Genomic DNA, 19,871 nt, shown 5'->3' on the forward strand with positions numbered 1-19,871 from the left:
CCTTTTTTTTTTTTTAAAACTTAAATTTTTTTTGTTCTATTTTTATTTTTAAATTCTATTTTTATTTTTAATTAATTATAATAAATAAAATAATTTAAATTATTATGTAAAAGATTATGGATAATTATTTTAAATTTATTTATGAAAAAAAAAAAATAAAAAAAATAATAAAAATAAAAAAAATTAAAAAAAATTAAAAAAAAAAATTGTGGGAAATTTGGTGGTTCAAAAATAAGCATTAATATTTTAAAAAATTAAATTTTAATTTGCAATTTAGTAAATGAATCAATTAATTAATCAATTAATGAATGATTGAGTGGATGAATTAATTAATTAATTAATTATATATCGTTATAATTTACTGATGATGATAAATTCGTATCGATTTTTAATGGATATGTTACACCTTTTTTCATAGTTTTATATTTATAAATTAATATACCACTCTCTCCTCTATCTCTCTCTTTATCTATATCTATATTATTCTTAATAAAATCCTATTCTAATTAATTTTTTTTTTTTTTTTAAAAAATTAAATTGCACCACACATATAAAAAAAAACATCAAAAAAAAAAAAAGATCTCTTTTGAATTATTTTTTTTATTTTAACTTTCATTTTTTATTTTTATTTTTTTTATTACTCATCTTTATATTCATTAATTGTATGTATACATAGTTGATGTGGGGAAATTTCAAAAAAATTACACTACAACAAATAACTTACCTTGGTGATTCTAGGTGGATCAAATGGAATATATTCATCCGTTGTTTTTCTTCAAAAATAAAAAAATAATTACAAAGTAATTAAATTTTTTTATTTTTTTTATTTTTTTTTTTAAACAATAATTTAAATTTATTAATTCTTAATATGTATAGATAAATAGAGCACTCAAAAATACTCAAAATGATATAAAAATTAAAAAAAATGAATGTAATCATTCTGTTTTTTTGAATTTTTTTTTTTTTTTTCAAATCAAAATAAATTTTATTTTTTTTTTTATTTTTTGGTCTAAACTAGTTGGCATGAGGAGTTTTAAATATATTGAAATACTGATGATTTTAATCTTTGTAATAAACTTCAGATATTTGTAAATATTTTAAACTTGATATAATATAAAAATTATCAAAAGGACAGTTTGAAAAACTTTGAGTGATTTGACTTTTATAATAATTTAGATCACCTGCAAATTGAATAGTTTTTATATAAAAATTATTAAAAATTAAATTTGTTAAGGTATTTGGTAACCATTTAATTTTTTCAATTACTCCACCAATTATATTTAAATAATAGGTTTGATAATCTAAAACTAAATTAATTAGATATAATGGTAAACAATTAAATGCAATTAATGGTTGGTAAAATTTAAATGGTTCTATACCTTGATAACCTAAAATTTTTAATGTAGTAATTGGATTTGGTAAAAATAATAATGGTTGATTTAACATCATACCAAAAAATACTAATTTTTTTAAATTTTCTGGGAAAAAAAAGGAATATAGATTCAGATCTGAAATTTAATTATTAAATCTAATATCTTTGATCAAAAAAAGTTGAAAATGGAATTCGATGAACAAATTGAAATAATTTTTTTTAATGTTCATAAAAGGAAATTATAAAAATAAAAAATAATAAAATTTTAACACTTTTTTTTTTTTTTTTTTTTTTTTTTTTTTTTATAACTACAATTTTTTTATTATTTTTCTTTTATTTATTTATTTATTTTATTTTTTATTTAATTTAAAATGATTTTATAGTAATGGACAGGTTTTTTTTTTTTAATTTTTTTTAATTTTTTTTTTTTTTCAACTGTTTTATTTTATTTTTATTTTTAAAATGATTAAAAAGAACTTAAAAAATATAAATAAATGTGTATTTTTGAGTCCTCTATTTTTATACACTAAATTGAATTTTTAAAAATTAAAAATAAAAAAAAAAAAAAAAAAAAAAAAAATGAAATCCGATATAAATTAATATGGGGAAAATACAAAAAAACATAAAAAACTGAAAAATTATGTTTTTGGATTTTGTTTCTTTTAAAATGCACAATAAAAAAAAAAAAAAAAAAAAAAAAAAAAAAAAAAAAAAAAATTAAAAACCGAAAATTTTTTTTCATTTTGGTTAATACAAATATTCTCAACAATACCTAAAAAAATGTTTAGGTTATTAAATAAGAGTGAATTAATAAAACCATTTATAAATAATAGTAGTAGTAGTATTAGTAATAATAATGTTAATAATTTAATTAATAAAACCATTATATTTCCAACATTTCAATCATTAATATTAAATGAAAAATTTTATTCATTTAATAAAAAAAGTAATATTAGTTTTGTTGCACCATTAAAAAAGTCAAATGATAAAAATTTTTATAATCGTGGTGGTGGTGGAGGTGAAAATAAAAGTGATCAACAAAATAGTAGTGGTGGTGGTAAAAGAGCAAAATTTTTGAGAGCAAAAGAGGAATTAAGAAAAGAATCGTCAAGTAAAGTATCATCAAATTCACTTTATGGTAGTGGTTTAGCATCAACTGAAAATTTTAAAAAACCAAAACCAAGAACAACAACAATTGGTGATTATAATCCACAAAAATATTTTTACCATCCAGCAAATAGAATTCATCAAGATTCACCAGAATATAAACTTAGAGAATCATTAAAACAAAAAAGAGAAAGTATAAAAATGGCAGTTGAGAAAAAGCGTTCTATAATATTCGAAAAAAGGGATCACAACGTTACAATGGAACAATTGGATAATCAAACAATACATATACATAATAAATCGAAATATTTCGATAATCTCGATCCAAATGCAATTGGAACTGGTATTGCATTTTCAAGACTTGGTATTAAAAAAAATTTAGTTGAATCTTTAAAAAAACATTTTAACATTACAATTCCATCATTAATTCAGCAATTAGCAATACCTCCAATCCTTTCAAATTCAAAAGATGTTTTATTCGTTTCACAAACAGGTACTGGTAAAACTTTAACTTATCTCTTACCAATCATTCAAAATATTAAAAAATCTGAAGAACAAGAATTAAAAGAAATTAAAGAAAATATTAAATTAGAAAATAATAATGAAAAAGAAGAAGAACAAGAGGAGGAAATAGTAGAAAAGGAAGAAGAAGAAGAAGAACAAGAAGATGAAAATATTGAAAAAGATAATAATAATAATAATAATAATAATAATAATAATAATAATGAAGAAATTACAAATGAAGAAAAAGAAAACTCAAGATTATTATTAAAGAGAGCACCAAGAAGACCAAAAGCAATTATTTTAGTACCAACTAGAGAATTAGCAATACAAGTTATGAAAGTTGCTAAAAAGATTTCATTTGAAGTTAAATTTAGTTGTACAGCAATTTCAAGTGGCGGTGGTGATCTTAATAAGTATTTAAAAACTTTTAAGAATTTACCAATTGATATATTAATTTCAACACCAGGTTCATTAATTAAATTAATTGAACAAAAAAAGATATTCTTTAGTAAATTACGTCATTTAGTTATTGATGAAGCAGATTCAATGTTTACAATTGGTAAAGGTTTTGAACAAGATATCGATAAAATCGTTCAACCATTTAAATATCGTTTACAAAATAAACAAGAGATTGGTTCAGAAAACGCAATCAATGCCACAATTTGTAGTGCAACCTTAACAGAACAACTCATGAAACAAATTAATCAATCTTTTCCATCCATTGAAAAATTATCAACTCCAACAATTCATAAATCATTAAATACATTAGAACAACGTTTCTTTTATATTCCGCCAGGTTTAAATGGTGGTGATAAACATGGTGCATTAATGAAAGCAATTGAAAGTGTTGTTCTTAATAAAAATGAAAATAAAAATAAAAATAAAAATGAAAATGAAAATGAAAATAATGAAAATGAAAATGAAAATAATGAAAATGAAAATGAAAATGAAAATGAAAATGGAAATGAAAATGAAAATGAAAATGAAAATGAAAATGAAAATGAAAATAAAAATGAAAATGAAAATCAAGAAGATAAAGTGGAAACTACAACTACTACTACAACAAAAACTACTACTGATGGTAATAAAATTGCTAAGCAACAAAAGAGAAAAACATTAATTTTCTGTAATAAACCAGATTCATGTAGATCAACAGAATACTTTTTAACAGAGAATGGTATAAATGCAACATCATTACATGGTGAAATGCCACCACATAGAAGATCAGAAAATTGGAAATCATTTTTAAATGGTGATAAAGAATTTTTAGTTGCAACTGATATAGCTTCAAGAGGTATTGATATAGGTTTAATTGATCATGTAATTTTATTTGATTTCCCTTCAAATCCAATCGATTATTTACACCGTATTGGTAGAACAGCTAGAGCCGGTAATAGAGGTTTAGTCACTTGTTTAATCACTCATAAAGATAGATATTTAGCTGATGAAATTAAAGAATCAATTAGAAAAGGTTATACTTTAGAAAATATTTCAAATAATAATTATAATAATAAGAATAATAATAATAATAATAATAATAGAAAAAAGTCATTTAAATAAAATAAAATAAAATAAATTACACTATTAATTTTATTTTTTAATTATTATATTTTGAAGCGATTCTTGCTAAATTAAAACCAAATTCATTAATTAAATTTGTTTTTTCTTGATTTGCTAAAACTGAAACTACAATGTTTTCTTGAGGTATCATTACTAATACAGTACTACCACCAACTGCATTACCAGTGTGATAGATTATATCGGTATTATTTTTTGAAGAAGGTTGTTTAAACCAACCAGTGCAATAGTTCATGGTATTCTTTCCAGTTAATGGTGGATTTGGTTTAAAGAGATGATCAATTGTGGATTGCTTTAAAAGTCGACCACCTAAAACGGTTGAACCAAGTTTACAAAGATCTTCAGCAGTTGAGATGAAACCACCACCTGGCCATTTATAACTGGAATTTGTGAATTCAGCATTACATAATGAGACTCTAGCTTCGTCGTATCCATTTGCTGAGATCTCTTGTTGAGTTCTTGGTGTGAATTTTAGAGCATACTGTTTTGATCTACCTGGAATTAAAGAATCATGTTCATCAGGTTGAGTATCAAACATACCGCATGGTCTGAAAACTGAATCTCTCATAAATGTTGTAAAACTTTTACCAGATGCTGATTCAATTACTAAACCTAATAAAGTGTAACCAAAAGTTGAATAATTAAAATAATGACCTGGTTTAGTTTTCTCTAAATCTTTTACCCATGGATTCTCTTTAAACATTTCTAAAGGATTTCTATGACCCCATGGATTATATTCTTTATCAGTTTTAAATTTCTCTACACTATAAAATTCTGCTTTTCTATTTAACCCATAATGTCTAATACCTCCTAAATGTGATGCAACATGATTAATAGTTAAAACATCATCTGGAAAATTTGGACTATTCTTCCATTCTGGTACATGTTTTTGAATTGAATCTGAAAATTTAATTTTCCCCTTTAATTATTAATTAAATTGGATTAATATTTTTTTTTTTTTATTATTTATTATTTATTATTTATTATTATTATTAACTTACTTGTTCAAATAATACACCTAAACCAATTGAAGTTAAAGCTTTTGAAATACTCGCAACTCTTAATTTACTTGAAGTTTCCATTGGAATTACATTTTCGACATCAGCAAAACCAAATGCTTCTTTGTATATTGTTTCACCATTTGATTGAATACAAACACTTATTCCTGGTACACAATTTCCTTCTTTCCATGATAAAATCTCTTTTTTTAATTCTCTATTCATATTTTTTTTATTTTTAATTATTATTGGTGATAATGTTGAACTATTAACAATACATTGAGTTGGTGATTTACAACATACACTATTATTTGTTAAAGTTGTTGTTTTTGTTGTTGTTGTTGGTTTATCTTCACAATTTAAAATTGTTGAAAATCCACTAATACCAACAAATAATAATGATGTTCCTTTTATTAATGAGTTCATCTTAAATACAAAGTGTTTAACAATAATATCAAAAAAAAAAAAATAAAAAAATAAAAATTAAAAAAAATAAAAATGAAAATAAAAAAAAGATTGATGGTAAAACCACCAAATAAAAAAATAAAAATTTAATCAAAATAAAAATTGGGAAATCCCAGATTTTTTTTTTTTTTTTTTTTTTTTTTTTTTTTTAAAAAAAAACAATTTACAATTTATTAAAATAAATTAAACTCCAAATGAAGTAATATCTAAACCAAAAATATTACATTTATTTATTGGATCAAAGAAAGTACTATTTTGATGGATTGGTTTATTTCGAATGGTTGATCGTTTAATATGAAAATTTATAAATATACCATTAATATACATAACATAAAGATTAATACTAAATGCTAATGGATTATTTTTAACATAATTCTTTACAACTGATAAACCAACTATTAATCCTGGTCCACCTGATGGTGGTGATAAAACTGATTCTAAAAACATATTTGTTTCTGGTTCATTTAAATTATTATCATTATTTTCATTATTATTATTTTCATTATTATTAATATTATTATTTAATGGTATTTGTTTAACAATACGATATAGTGAAATTAAACGAGCAGGACCTTGAGATGCAGCAATAACTAAAGATAATTCTGGAACAACTTCAAGGAATGCTATTCTATCAATTTGAGTTTGTATAATTGGAAAACTTGTTGGTATGGCATTATTCATTGTTAATAATAAATCCATTTCAACATCACTAAGATATAGGTTTTGGTAGGTTGAAAACACCACATTACTTGGTAATTTATTTTTATCAAGTGGAACTTTGGAATTGATTCTATTATTTTCTATTCTTTGTTGATTTATTGCATCTTCCAATTTTTTTATTGAATTTATTATAGTTGTTGTTGTCGTAGTTGTTGTTGCTATGGTACCTTGATTATTTTCATTTTCAGTGCCATCTTCTTGCTCCTCTTGACCTTCTTGACCTTCTTCTTCAATCTCTTGATTTTGTTGTTGTTGCTGCTGATGTTGGTTTATAGGTGGCAAACCACCATCAAATATTATATCATCTTCATTTGTAAAAACACCATTTTGAATTATTAGATCATCGTCATCATCAACACCATCATTAGCTTCATTAAGAAATTCAGTATTTTCTTCATTCTCTTCATTATCATCATTCTCTTGAAATATTTCATCATCATTATCAACTTGATTAACTTCTTCTTCTTCTTCCTCCTCCTCTTCTTCAGGCATTGGTTCAACTTCTTGATTATTCTCAACCAATTGTTGTTCTTCATGTTGTGTTAAACCTCTCCATGATTTATCAATTATTATACCACCACCACCATTATTATTACTATTACTATTATTATTATTATTATCTCTGCTATTACTACTATTATTATAATATTGATATAATTGGTCCTCTTTTGTTGTTAAATCAATCCATCTACAAGCCCAACACCATTGAGCTAAAGTTTGAATTCTTAAGAGTTGTCTTTTATTTACATCCCAAATTCTAATGTTTTTATCGATCGAAACTGATACTAAATAATTACCACATGGACTGAAATCAATACTTGGTATATTATGTTTATGTTTTGGTAGAAGGAATTTGGTTTCTTGTGGATTCTCATCATCTAAATTCCAAATTGTAATCTTGTGACTATTTGAACTCACCGCTATCAATGGTTTACTTGGACATATTGCAATACCCCATGTAGATACACCATGATTATATAATCGAATTACCTCTCTCTCAAAATCATTTACAAATATAATCCTAACGAAACCACCTTCATCCACTGATACTAAAACTTCTTCACCATCTAATATTCCTAATCGAATTTGATTAATTGTCATCTCCATAGTATCCATTGCAAATGTTTTAATTATTATATTTGGATTATCAATATTTCTAACATTAATTACATCTGATTCTGCTGTAAATATAAATTTTGAATTATAACTAACTGCCATTAAATTTAATTTCTTTTATAATTAAAAAAAAAAAAAAAAAAAAAAAAAAAAAAAAAAAAAAAAAAAAAAAAAAAAAAAAACTATTAATATGTTAAATAAAAAAAAAAAATAAGATTTATATATATATATTAACTTACCCATGCTAGTATATGTATTGTATTAATTCTAATACTTTGCAAATCTTCTGATTTTAATGGTACTAATGTTGAAGATACCCTTTTATGTTGTTTATTTTCATAGGATTTAAAGGAATTTGTATAATATTTCATATGTTTTGATTCTTGTAAACCATCATAATATAATTTAAATTCATCATTGATTTCTTCTACCTCTTCATTTGATTGGTTATTGTTATTTACATTTGTCTCATTCATCTCTTTTTTTTTTTAAAAAATTAAATAAAAAAAAAAATGAAAAAAAAAAAAAAAAGTGAAAAAAGCAACAAATGAAAAAATAAAAAAAAATAAAAAAAAATAAAAATAAAAATAAAATTTTACTAAAATTGGTAATTTCGTTTAAAACAAGAAAAAAAAATAAAAAAATAAAAAAAATAAAAAAATAAATAATTCTTTACATATATATATATATATTTTTTATTAATATTATTATTATTACATTATCGTTTTTCTTTTTTTTTTTTAATTTTTTTTTTTTTTTTTTTTTTTTTTATACATTATCTTTTTTAATTGGTTGGTCATGTTTTAAAGAAGAATAATTTTGAATACTTTCTAATTGAACTTGATCTAAATGACCTCTTTGAATTATTTCGTCAAGGTATAAAATAAATTTTGGAATTTGTTCTATGAAATTTTGTTCTGTTACACCCTTTTTTTTACAAATATCTTTTAATGATTCAATAATTGGAAAAAAAACATCTGATACTAGTGTGGGGTTGTTTTTTTTTTTTTATTTTTTTTTAAAAAGAAAAAAAAAATTTATTTATTTAATAAATATAGATATTTTCATTTTATTTTTAATTTTATTTGAAAAACTTACAAGCTAATTCATCCATTTCTTCAGATCCACATAAAAATAACATTAAATCTCCTACATTAGTAAAAACTGTAATATATCCACTTTAGTGATTATTATTATTATTATTATAACAATTGATATAAACAATTAGTTTAAAATTAAAAATAGAATATTTTAAATTAAAATATTAAACATACCTGAATTCAGTAACTAAATGTTTTTCATTTTTTGAATTTACCCACTCATCCTTGGTGAATTGATATAATAACTTTTCATATTCACTCTGTTTCTCGTCATTTATATTACTATAATATTTTGAAAAAACTATATTACCATTGTTATTGGTAATTAACAAACTATTGATCATATTTGAGGGTTCAATAATTAAAAAAAAAAAAAAAATAAAAAAAAAAAATAAAAAAATTGAAAATAAAAAAAAAAATAAAATTAAAAAAAAAAAAAAAAAAAATTATATTTAATTTTAAAAATAAAAATCCCACATTTTTTTTTTTTTTTTCTATTCTTTTCCATTCCAAAAAAAAAAAAAAAACATATACTAAACTATCTCTTTTTTTTTTCAAACCTATTTTATTTTACAATATTTATAATAATAATAATAATAATAATAATAATAATAATAATAATAATAATAATAATAATAATAATAATAATAATAAATATTATTTCATAAACAGTCAATAAAAAATTAAATAAAAAAGAAAAAAAAAGAAAAAACTCAATAATGAGTGAAGAATTAAAAATGAAAGAATATGATTATTCATTAAATGATAGTGAAGATGAAGACGATAGCGATAGTGATAGTGATAGTGGTAGTTATGATAACGATGGTCAATTCGATTTAGATCAATTTGACCCAACTAAATCATTCGAATTATCATTAGTAAAGAGTAAAACTACATCACCAAAAAAGAATAAAAAATCAAAAACTTCCGATGAAGCATTCAGAGTTAAAATTAACCCATACTCTGCAAATTTAAAAAATATCATTGGACAATTGGAAAGTGATTCTACAACCCTATCGGATTTACATAAAAAGTTCTCTGAACAATTATATCGTTTAAAGGTAAACATTTATTTATTTAATTTATAGTCTATTTAAATTTTATTTACTAATTATCTTTTTTTTTGTTATTATAATAATAACTAGGTTGAAGAAGCACTTTTAGAAAAACTACAACAAGATTTAAATAATAAAAACAATGGCAATGATGGAAATACAAACTAATGTAAATAGTATTTTTTCGAGTATTCGATTGAGTTGGAAAGATAATAATAGAATTTAAAAGCACCAGTTTAAAATGCTCAATTCAATTATTTATAAATATTTTGAAAGATAACAAAAAAAATCAATCAATCTCTTTATTATTTTCAAAAAGAATTATTTCAATAGTAAAGTAAAATTAAGAATTTAAAATCAATTGGAATAAAGTAATAAACTAATAGTGTTTATTAATATCACACAAATACAAATACAAATACAAATAAATAATTATTAAATTAATAAAATATTTTATTTTATTTCTTTATAAATTTATTTCATTATTTATTTTTTTTTATTTGTATACCTCTTTTGAATTTTTTAATTAATGACATAGTTTTTAATTAAATCAATAAAAATGGGTATTTTTTTTTTTTTTTCCTATTAATGGATCCCGTTAAACCTGCCAATTATAGTTAAAAAATTTCATTTTATATAATAATTTTAATAAATAAAAATATAATTATTATTTCCAAATTTAAATTATTTTAATTTTTTTTTTTTTTTTTTTCAAATTAATAAAAAAAAAAAAAAAAAAAAAAAAAAAACCAAAATATTTTTTCATTTTAAACAAAAAAAAAAGTACAAATAAAACAATGAGTAATGAAAATGAAAAATCAATAGTTGAATATTTTTATATTGGAGAAAGAGTTAAAGGTGATGATGGTAGTGTTGGTACAATAAGATATCAAGGTAAAGTTGATGGATTCGAAGGTAATTGGTATGGTATAGAATGGGATGACCCAAAGAGAGGTAAACATCAAGGTACAGTTAAAGGTAAACAATATTTTAAATGTATTAATAAAGGTAGTGGTTCTTTCATGAAATATGAAAAACTAATAAAAGGTGAAACATTCATGAAATCAATATCTGATAAATTTCATCAAAAGATTGATAACTATGGTATGTATATTATAATGAAATAATTATATATTATTATTATTATTATTATTGTTATTATTATTATTATTATTATTATTATTTATTAACACTCCCTATCCATTATATTTAATAAATATTGATCACATTATGACTATAGATGATTTATATGTTGACTCTACAAAAGAAGATATTAAAATTCAAATTCAAATGATTGGTATGAATCAAACTAGAGAAAATCAAAAGAAATTCATTGCGCAAACCTTATTATCAGCAAGTTATTTACCAATATCTGAAATTGATGAATCTCCATTAATATATAATAATTTTAAAAGTAAGTGTTTGTTTATAAACAATATTACTAAATATTAATATTATGGTGGTGGTAGAGGTGGACGTACCCTCTCGTGTCCTCACAATTGTGTGAAATGCGCTAATAATACTTAATATTTAATTTTTTTAGATTTAATTGAATTAAATTTATCAAATTGTTTATTAAATAGTTGGACTCAAATTGTAAAATTATTGAAACAATTACCAAATTTAAATAGATTACATCTTTGTAATAATAGATTATCTTTTAATATCGATGAATTTAAAAAAGAGGTAAATAGCAATAATGAATATGGTAATAGTATTGATGATTGTAATGTTAAAGATTTAATTTTAGTCAATTCAAATTTATCAAATTGGTCAATCGTATCATCAATTTGTAAATATTTATTTAAAAATATTGAATCAATTTGTTTATCCTCAAATTCAATTGAAAATATAAATTTATTTAAATCAATACTTAATAATGATAATGAAAATGAAAATGAAAATGAAAATGAAATAGTAGAACAACAACAACAACAACAACCTCAATATTTATTCCCAACTTTAAAATCATTAGATTTAGCAAATAATAATATTAAAAGTTTTAATGATATTTTATCATCATTAGGTAATTTACCTCAATTAACTGAATTAAATTTAAATAATAACCAAATCACCGATATCGAATTCAATGGTGATGTCGATGATGGTAATAAAAGTAATAATGGGAAAACTAACCAATTTAAAAATTTAAAAAGAATATATCTATCAAATAATAAAATCAATGATTGGAAATATCTTGACAAACTTGATGAATTACAATCTTTAGATGAATTATCATTTAGAAATAATCCAATCGTTGATTCTTTATTAATATCCAATAGCAATAATAGCAATACAAATGAAAATGAAATTGAAAATGATATTGAAAATAATAATAATAATATAAAAAAAGATAATAATAATAATAATAAGAATAATAAGAATAATAAGAATAATAAAACTATTTTTTTAAATAGATTAAATATTATACCAAGATTATCAAATTTAAAGAAATTAAATTTATCAGATATTACTTTACTTGAAAGAAAGGATGCAGAATTATATTTTCTTTATGAAAATTATAATTCAATTGATAAATTTAAAAACAATAAAAAATTGAATTATTTAATTTCAATTCATGGTGAACCAGTTTATACGAAAATGTCATTACAATTGGAAAAGGAAGAAAATGGAAAGTAAATTAAAATAAAAAAACTATTTTTAGAAAAAAAAAAATAAAATAATTAAAAATGGAAAAATAAAATTAAAATAAAAAAAATTAAAATTGAGAAAAAACCCACTCAAAAATTTTATTTTTTTTTTATTTTTTTATTTTTTTTTTTTTTTGCCTGTCTTACCCTTTTGTTTTTTTTAATTTTTTTATTTAAATAATCTGTTGTTTTTTTTTTTTTTTTTTTAAAAATATATTATTAATATTTATATATTATATATAAATTTATTTAACATTACATTTATTATCATTATTCAGTAAAAAAAATAAAATAAAAAAATAAAATAAAAAAAAAAAATAAAATAAAATAAAATAAAACTCAACAATAAATATTTCTGTATTTATAACAATATATATAAACCATTGTTTTTTTTAGAAGAAAACAATAACTAAATAATAATAAAATGATGGAGAATCTATTTGGTGATGAAGTTGAAGTACCTTTATTAGTTCAATTATGTACTCAAAGAATTAAAGATTCATTAGAGAGTAAGAAAAAAAAAAATTATCACCTGAATGCAAATACTAATACTCGTTTTTTTTTTTTTTTTTTTTTCTTTTTTTTTTATATATTATAGCTTGCAAAGATTTAGGTAAAATACCAGATGAACTCCTTATACCAATCCTTGATAAATGTACTGCTCAACAATTAGCAACTGTTGAAAGTAGAATTGTAAGTGTTATTAAAAAAAAAAAAAAAAAAATTAAACAAAAAAAAAAAAATTAAACAAATAAAAAACAATAACATTAACACTATTTTATTTTATTTTATTTTATTTTTATTTTTATTTTATTTATTAATTTATAGGGTAGATATGTTGATACAGAGGAATTGTGGAAAAGACACTGTCATATAATATCACCAGAGAAAAGACATACATTAAAGGATGACGAAAGTTGGAGAGATTTATTTACAATTTTAGAGAGAGAATATCAAAATAAAACCAAGAAAACTGGTGAAGCATTAAGAAAGATTTATAATAATGCTGCAAATAATAAGAAATCAAAACAAATTAAAGTTTTAAACGATGTTGTGACTCCAACCGCTTCAAAGAGATGGAGTGGCACAGTTAGTAAAACTCCATCCTATAAACAAAGCGGTAGTTCTTCACCTGGCAAATATAGTAATGGTAGTCCAATAAGTAGAAGTGAATCAAGCAGCAGTGGTAGCGGTGGTGGTGGTAGTGGTAGTTATGGTAATGTTTTTAAACCCTCTGCTTCAAATCAACCAAAATTAATGGCAAAAGTTTTAAAAGAACATAATAGGAAATTTAAATAATTTTAAATACAAAAAAATAATACAAAAAAATAATACAAAAAAAATACAAAAAAAATACAAAAAAAAAAAAAAAAGAGAGATAGAAATATTTAAATCCATATTTATTATTATTTATTATTATTTTTATTTTCATTTTTTTTAATTTTTTTTTTTTTTTGCTAAAACCATAAACACACACTCTCAATACACATTGTAAATAATTAAAAATAAAATAAAATAAAAAATCTTTTTTATCATCCAAGAAATCAAACCATTTATTTATTTTTATAAAAAATAAAGAATAATATTTTAAAAAAATTATGATGAAGTTCACAAAAAATTAAAATAAAAAATAATCAATCAAAAAAAAAAAATAAAAAAAAATAAAAAAAAATTAAAAACCATAACAAAAACCAAAATAGAAAAAAAGTTTGTTTTTTTTTTTTTAAAAATACACAATTTTTATTCTTTATTTTGTGTTTAAGAATTGAGATGAAATAGTAGGGGATACATACACATATTTTGTGATGCTGTTTGTATTTTTTTTTTTTTTTTTTTTTGTTTTTTTTTTTTGTTTGTTTTTTTTTTTGTTTTTTTTTTTTTTTTTTTATATCAAAAAAAAAAAAAGAGATACTTGACTGTTTAGTTTCCACCTTTATCTTCACACCATTCATTTTCTTTTCTGATTTGTTCTTCTTCTTCTGGAGTAAAGTCGTTCTTGATGTTGAAGATTTTTCTGATTTCTTCTGGGGTTTTACCTCTGATCATATTGGCAACAGTTTTACAGGTAACATCTAATAATGGTTTGATATCCAAATAATTGGCTGCCAAGATTAATTCGAATAAGGTTGGTTGATCGACTTTACAGAAATCTCTATCATATGGTGGGATATCATCTAATCTCTTTTCATCCTTTTTATCGTCACCTTGTGGTGATGGATGTTGATGGTGATGTCTGCAATAGTCAAGAACTTTCTCTAAAATAGTGCTAGTAACATTTGGTAATGGAATTGGACTATCTGATTCACCAATATCTTCAATCATATTCTTGATTGTAACTGACATACAAGCGATTTCTTTTTCAATTTCAAAGACTTTTTCATCTGAAGATTCTAATTTAACTAAAGACATTTTTTCTATATTTTTTTTTTACCTTTTTCTTTTCTTTCTAAATTTAAATTGTTATTACTGATAAAAAAAACAAAACAAAACAAAACAAAAAAAAGATATTATTTATTTATTTGAGTGTGGGTGTGTGGTTGTAAAAATAAAAAAAAGAAAAATAAAAAAAAAAAATTTTTAAAATTGAAAAAAATTTAAGAAAAAAAATTTTAAAAAAAAAAAAAAAAATTATTAAAAAAAAAAAAAAAAATAGAAAAAAAAAAAATAGAAAAAAAAAAAAAAATAAAAAAAACTTTATTTATTTATCAAGATCTCTATCTTTTAAAAGCCAAGAAAAAAAAAAAAGTTTTCAACTAGAAACTTGTATTCCAAAAAAAAAAATAAAAATTAAAAAATAAAATTTTTAAAAAAAAAAAAAAAAAAAAAAAAAAAATTTTCTAAAAGCAAACTATGGGCGACACATATTCTTTAGTTTTGGTCGCAGGTTACCTATCAATTTTTTTATTCATTGGAGCAATAGGTTATTTTTATTTAAGTAAACCAAGAATACCCTCTTCAAATGTAAATGAACAACAACAACAACAACAACAGCAACAACAACAACAACAACAACCTCAGATTAATATAGAAGATGAACCTCAACAACGTGGGGGTATTGGTCGTATGAATTTAAGAAATAGAAGACAACCAATTATTAATCAAAGAGATGAAGATACAGAATCTAGTGGAAGTGATAGTGATAATAGTACCAATAGCGATAATTATGACGATGACAATGGTCAAGAGGGTGAGGGTGAGGATATTGGTGTAGTTGCACCAGGTATTGTATCAAATCGTTCAGGTAAGAAAATTGGTAAAAAGAAATTAGAGAAATTAAAATTAAAAGATGAAAAAAGAAAAGCAAGAGAGGTAAGAATTTATTATTTTTTATTTTTTATTTTTTTTTTAATTTCGCCAATGAATTTAGACCATTTTTTAATTTAAAATACTTATTATAATTCATTTTTATTATTAAAATAATAATATAATATACTAAATTAATAGTATCAAGAATATTTAAGAGAAGAAAAAAAGAAAACAGATTTAGAAAAAGAAGAAGCATTAAAAGAAAAAAGATTAGAAGAAAAAGAGAATGAAAAATTAAGAAAGGAAGAAGAGGAAAGAATTCGAATAGAAAAAGAGAGAAAAGAAGATGAAGAATATAATTTATTAAAAAGTCAAATTTCATTACAAGAATCTGGAATCACTAAAAATGAAGATTATGATAAATCATTATTACAATTATTTATCAAATATTTAAAAGAACATAAAATTTGTTTATTAGAAGATATTGCTATTGAATTTAATATAAAAACTAATGTAAATAATTTAAATTATTATAATAATAATTTCCAAAAAAAAATAAAATAAAATTAACTTTTTTATTTATTTATTTTTTATTTTATTTTAGGAAGTAATTGACCGTATTAAGACATTGGATAAACAAGGTTTAATTTCGGGTGTAATTGATGATAGAGGAAAATTTATTTATATCACTAAAGAGGAAATGGAAGCTGTTGCAAAATTTGTAAACAAAAAGGGAAGAGTCAACATTGAACAAATTGCATTGGAAAGTAATAGATTAATTGATTTTTCAAAAAAGGTTGTTGACAATAATGATCAAGATCCAGTGGACACAAACTAACCAACCAACTAACCAGCCATCAACCAATCAACTAACCAACACCTTCAAAACTAATCAAAAAAAAAAAAACAATTTTTATTTTTATTTTTATTATTTTATTTATTTTTAATTTTTTTGAATTTTAATTAAAATTAATTTTTTAATTTAGGAACAAAATGGGAAATAAATTTTCAGTTTTTTCCACTTTTTTTTTATTTTTTTTATTTTTTTTTTATTTTTTTTTTATTTTTTTTTTTAAAACTTTTTTTTTATTTTTATTTTTTATTTTTTTTTTGTATAACTTCCAAACATAAACTTATTTATTTATTTATTTATTCATTTATTTATTTTCATTTTACATTTAATAAAAAATGAGCAGTCCAACACCTACTCCAAACAAATATAGAAATAATAGAAATAATAATAATAATAATAATTGTGACAATAAAAATAATAATAATAGAAATAATAATAGAAATAATAATAAAAATAATAATAATGAAAGAGGAGGAGGGGGAAGAGGAAGAAGAAACAATAACCAACTACAACAACAACAATATAATGATGATAATGATCCAGAATTATTATTAGCATTTGAAATTAGTAAAGCAGAGTATGAATTGGAACAAGAAAAACAAAAGAAAATTAAAGATGCAAATGATTTTTCAATTCCTTTATCAAAGAGTAGTTCAGAATTTATACCTTCATCTACTACAACAACAACTACAACAACCACTACAACCACAACTACAGATACTGGAACTGTCAACACTACCACTAATAATAATAATAATAATAATATTAATAATAATAATATAAATGCAACCAAAAAAAAGAAAAAAGATCAAATTGATATGACACATTTATTAAATAAAACACCACAACAGAATAATCAATATCAAAGACGTTATAACAACAACAACAACAACAATAATAATAATAATAATAATAGTAATAATAATAACAATCATAATAATCATAATAAAAGGAGACCTAATAACTATAATAGTAATAGTAATTATAATTATAGCTATCACAGTAATAATAATTATAATTATAGGAATGATTTCAGAGATAATTCATTTTTACAAGCAAAGTAAGTTAAGAATAAGCAGAATCTAATTAAGAATAGTTTCTATATAAAAATATATATATAGGTTCTTTTTTTTTTATATGTTTTAATTTTTAAAAATAAATTTCGATGATATTAATACTATTATTAAATAATTAATTATTTATAATAAACATTAATTAGTTATTTATTTAAAATTAATCCATATGGTAATTATACATCAGCATTAAAAGAAGCTGATAATTTTGTGGCATGGAATAAAGTTGAACAAGTAATTTATTTAATTAATGAATCCCATTCAATTCAATGTCCAATTTGTTTAGAGAAACCAATAGCACCAAAGATTACAAAATGTGGCCATATCTTATGTTATACATGTATACTTCGTCTCTTATCACATTCAAGCAAATGTCCATTATGTTTTCAAATCATTCAATCTAAATCCGATTTAAAAAGTTTAATATTCAAAAATACTAAAAAATTTAATGAAAATGATTCAATCACTTTTCAATTATTAAAATTTCAAGAAGGTTCAATCGTACCATTTTTGGTTAATAATAATAATAATATTATTAATAATAATAATAATAATAATTTAATACCAACAAAGATATCATTTCCAAATCAAGGTGATGAAAATCAATTATTTTCAAAGTTTTCAATAGTTACAGATATTGATGATATTATTGAAGTTGAATTAAGGGAAATTTTAAAGAGTAGAGAAACAGAATTATCAGAGTCTGGTGGTGATTCTGAAACATTGGTTTTCTTAACTAATGCAATGTCAGATATTGAAGATAGAAGGGAACAATATAAAACAATGACTGAAACTAGACATTTAATTGATGAAAAGAATTTCATTACATTAATTAATCAAAATAATCAAACTAAAAATGAAAAGAAATTTGATTATTATACTTGTAGTAATAATTTTGAAATTAGAATGGCTTTAGAGGATTATTTAAATTCTAAAAATAATGGTATTGATTATTATGATGATGATGATGATGATGATGATGATGATGATGAAGAAGAAGAGGAAGAAGAAGAAGAAACAGATAAAAAAAATAATAAACAAAAAAAATTAATAAATGAAAAAGAAAAAGAGGAAAAAGAAAAAGAAGAAAAAATTAATAAAGAAATTAAAGAATTAAAAATTACAACAACAACTACAACAACTACAACAACAACAACAACTACAACAATTGAACCAGTTGTTGAAGTTTTACAATCAGAACAACAACAACAACAATTACAACAACAATTACAACAACAATTACAACAACAACAACAACAATTATCATTATTACCAAAATTAAAAATTTCATATGAAAATCAACCATATAATGGTGTTTATTATTTATATCAATCAAATGATGGACAAAAGATTTATTTACATCCATTGGATATGAAAATTATTGAATTTGAATTCAAGGATAAATCGATCAATGATATTCCATCAACTATTAAATCAAGAATCATAGAGTTAGAGACTTACCAAGTTACAGAGCAATCAAGAAAGAAATTTAAATCATTAAATGTATTGGCTTTAACAACTAGTATTTTATTTGCAGAGATTGATTTACATTCAATTGTATCAAAAGAAACTTTATCACATTTCAATAATGAACTTAGGGCAAGAAAAGATATTAGAAATCAAAAGAAAAGAAAAGAACAAAAATTACAAAGATCAAAAGAATTGGAAAGAGCAAAAGATATTGAAAGAGCTCAAGAATTGAAAGAAATTTATCTAAAAGAAAAAGAAATATCTTTACAATTAGAAAGAGAACGTCTAGAAGAAGAAAGATTAGAATATGAAGAGAAATTAAAAAATGGTGAAATTAAAATTTCAAAGAAATTAGGTTTCTTAGATGCAATTCAATCACATAATAATATTGATTCTTTAAATGATTTCCCTGAACTTTCTAAAAAATAAAAAATATAAAATATTAAAAAAATAATAACACATGATATCAATCATCAGTTAATTAAAAAAAAAAAAAAAAAAAATAAAATAAAATTGTAACTAAAAATAAATTAAAAAAAATTAAAAAATAATTTATAAATAAT

The 19,871-nt window shown here is 21.2% G+C and overlaps 10 protein-coding genes across 10 annotated transcripts; 6 read left to right on the top strand and 4 right to left on the bottom strand.

The window, feature by feature from the left end:
• Positions 1-1,059: 1,059 nt before the first annotated feature.
• On the bottom strand, positions 1,060-1,449 carry DDB_G0269984 (hypothetical protein; the record flags this gene model as incomplete). Its single annotated transcript, XM_641355.1, has 1 exon — positions 1,060-1,449. One exon carries the CDS (start codon positions 1,447-1,449, stop codon positions 1,060-1,062), a length of 390 nt encoding a protein of 129 aa, XP_646447.1.
• Positions 1,450-2,152: 703 nt separating this feature from the next.
• On the top strand, positions 2,153-4,543 carry DDB_G0269986 (hypothetical protein; the record flags this gene model as incomplete). The annotated part of the gene is made up of 1 exon (XM_641356.1): positions 2,153-4,543. The coding sequence occupies one exon, from the start codon at positions 2,153-2,155 to the stop codon at positions 4,541-4,543; it is 2,391 nt and encodes a 796-aa protein (XP_646448.1).
• A 37-nt stretch (positions 4,544-4,580) lies between these two features.
• DDB_G0294597 (beta-lactamase family protein) lies at positions 4,581-5,985 on the bottom strand (the record flags this gene model as incomplete). The annotated part of the gene is made up of 2 exons (XM_001732905.1): positions 4,581-5,480; positions 5,563-5,985. The coding sequence occupies 2 exons, from the start codon at positions 5,983-5,985 to the stop codon at positions 4,581-4,583; spliced, it is 1,323 nt and encodes a 440-aa protein (XP_001732957.1).
• Positions 5,986-6,207: 222 nt separating this feature from the next.
• On the bottom strand, positions 6,208-8,974 carry DDB_G0271002 (WD40 repeat-containing protein; the record flags this gene model as incomplete). The annotated part of the gene is made up of 5 exons (XM_001732906.1): positions 6,208-7,974; positions 8,100-8,336; positions 8,578-8,589; positions 8,635-8,804; positions 8,959-8,974. The coding sequence occupies 5 exons, from the start codon at positions 8,972-8,974 to the stop codon at positions 6,208-6,210; spliced, it is 2,202 nt and encodes a 733-aa protein (XP_001732958.1).
• Positions 8,975-9,679: 705 nt separating this feature from the next.
• Positions 9,680-10,183, top strand: DDB_G0269988 (hypothetical protein; the record flags this gene model as incomplete). The annotated part of the gene is made up of 2 exons (XM_641358.1): positions 9,680-10,021; positions 10,106-10,183. The coding sequence occupies 2 exons, from the start codon at positions 9,680-9,682 to the stop codon at positions 10,181-10,183; spliced, it is 420 nt and encodes a 139-aa protein (XP_646450.1).
• Positions 10,184-10,812: 629 nt separating this feature from the next.
• Positions 10,813-12,655, top strand: tbcE (tubulin binding cofactor E; the record flags this gene model as incomplete). Its single annotated transcript, XM_641359.1, has 3 exons — positions 10,813-11,119; positions 11,256-11,429; positions 11,559-12,655. 3 exons carry the CDS (start codon positions 10,813-10,815, stop codon positions 12,653-12,655), a joined length of 1,578 nt encoding a protein of 525 aa, XP_646451.1.
• A 435-nt stretch (positions 12,656-13,090) lies between these two features.
• DDB_G0269992 (hypothetical protein) lies at positions 13,091-13,965 on the top strand (the record flags this gene model as incomplete). Its single annotated transcript, XM_641360.1, has 3 exons — positions 13,091-13,175; positions 13,265-13,359; positions 13,495-13,965. The coding sequence occupies 3 exons, from the start codon at positions 13,091-13,093 to the stop codon at positions 13,963-13,965; spliced, it is 651 nt and encodes a 216-aa protein (XP_646452.1).
• Positions 13,966-14,586: 621 nt separating this feature from the next.
• Positions 14,587-15,075, bottom strand: fpaA (cytosolic glycoprotein FP21; the record flags this gene model as incomplete). Its single annotated transcript, XM_641361.1, has 1 exon — positions 14,587-15,075. The coding sequence occupies one exon, from the start codon at positions 15,073-15,075 to the stop codon at positions 14,587-14,589; it is 489 nt and encodes a 162-aa protein (XP_646453.1).
• Positions 15,076-15,516: 441 nt separating this feature from the next.
• On the top strand, positions 15,517-16,750 carry DDB_G0269994 (hypothetical protein; the record flags this gene model as incomplete). The annotated part of the gene is made up of 3 exons (XM_641362.1): positions 15,517-15,975; positions 16,111-16,425; positions 16,517-16,750. 3 exons carry the CDS (start codon positions 15,517-15,519, stop codon positions 16,748-16,750), a joined length of 1,008 nt encoding a protein of 335 aa, XP_646454.1.
• A 350-nt stretch (positions 16,751-17,100) lies between these two features.
• On the top strand, positions 17,101-19,737 carry rnf10 (RING zinc finger-containing protein; the record flags this gene model as incomplete). The annotated part of the gene is made up of 2 exons (XM_641363.1): positions 17,101-17,825; positions 17,985-19,737. The coding sequence occupies 2 exons, from the start codon at positions 17,101-17,103 to the stop codon at positions 19,735-19,737; spliced, it is 2,478 nt and encodes an 825-aa protein (XP_646455.1).
• Positions 19,738-19,871: the final 134 nt, after the last annotated feature.

Source organism: Dictyostelium discoideum (assembly GCF_000004695.1).
Source record: "Dictyostelium discoideum AX4 chromosome 1 chromosome, whole genome shotgun sequence".
In the NCBI taxonomy this organism is placed as follows: domain Eukaryota; phylum Evosea; class Eumycetozoa; order Dictyosteliales; family Dictyosteliaceae; genus Dictyostelium; species Dictyostelium discoideum.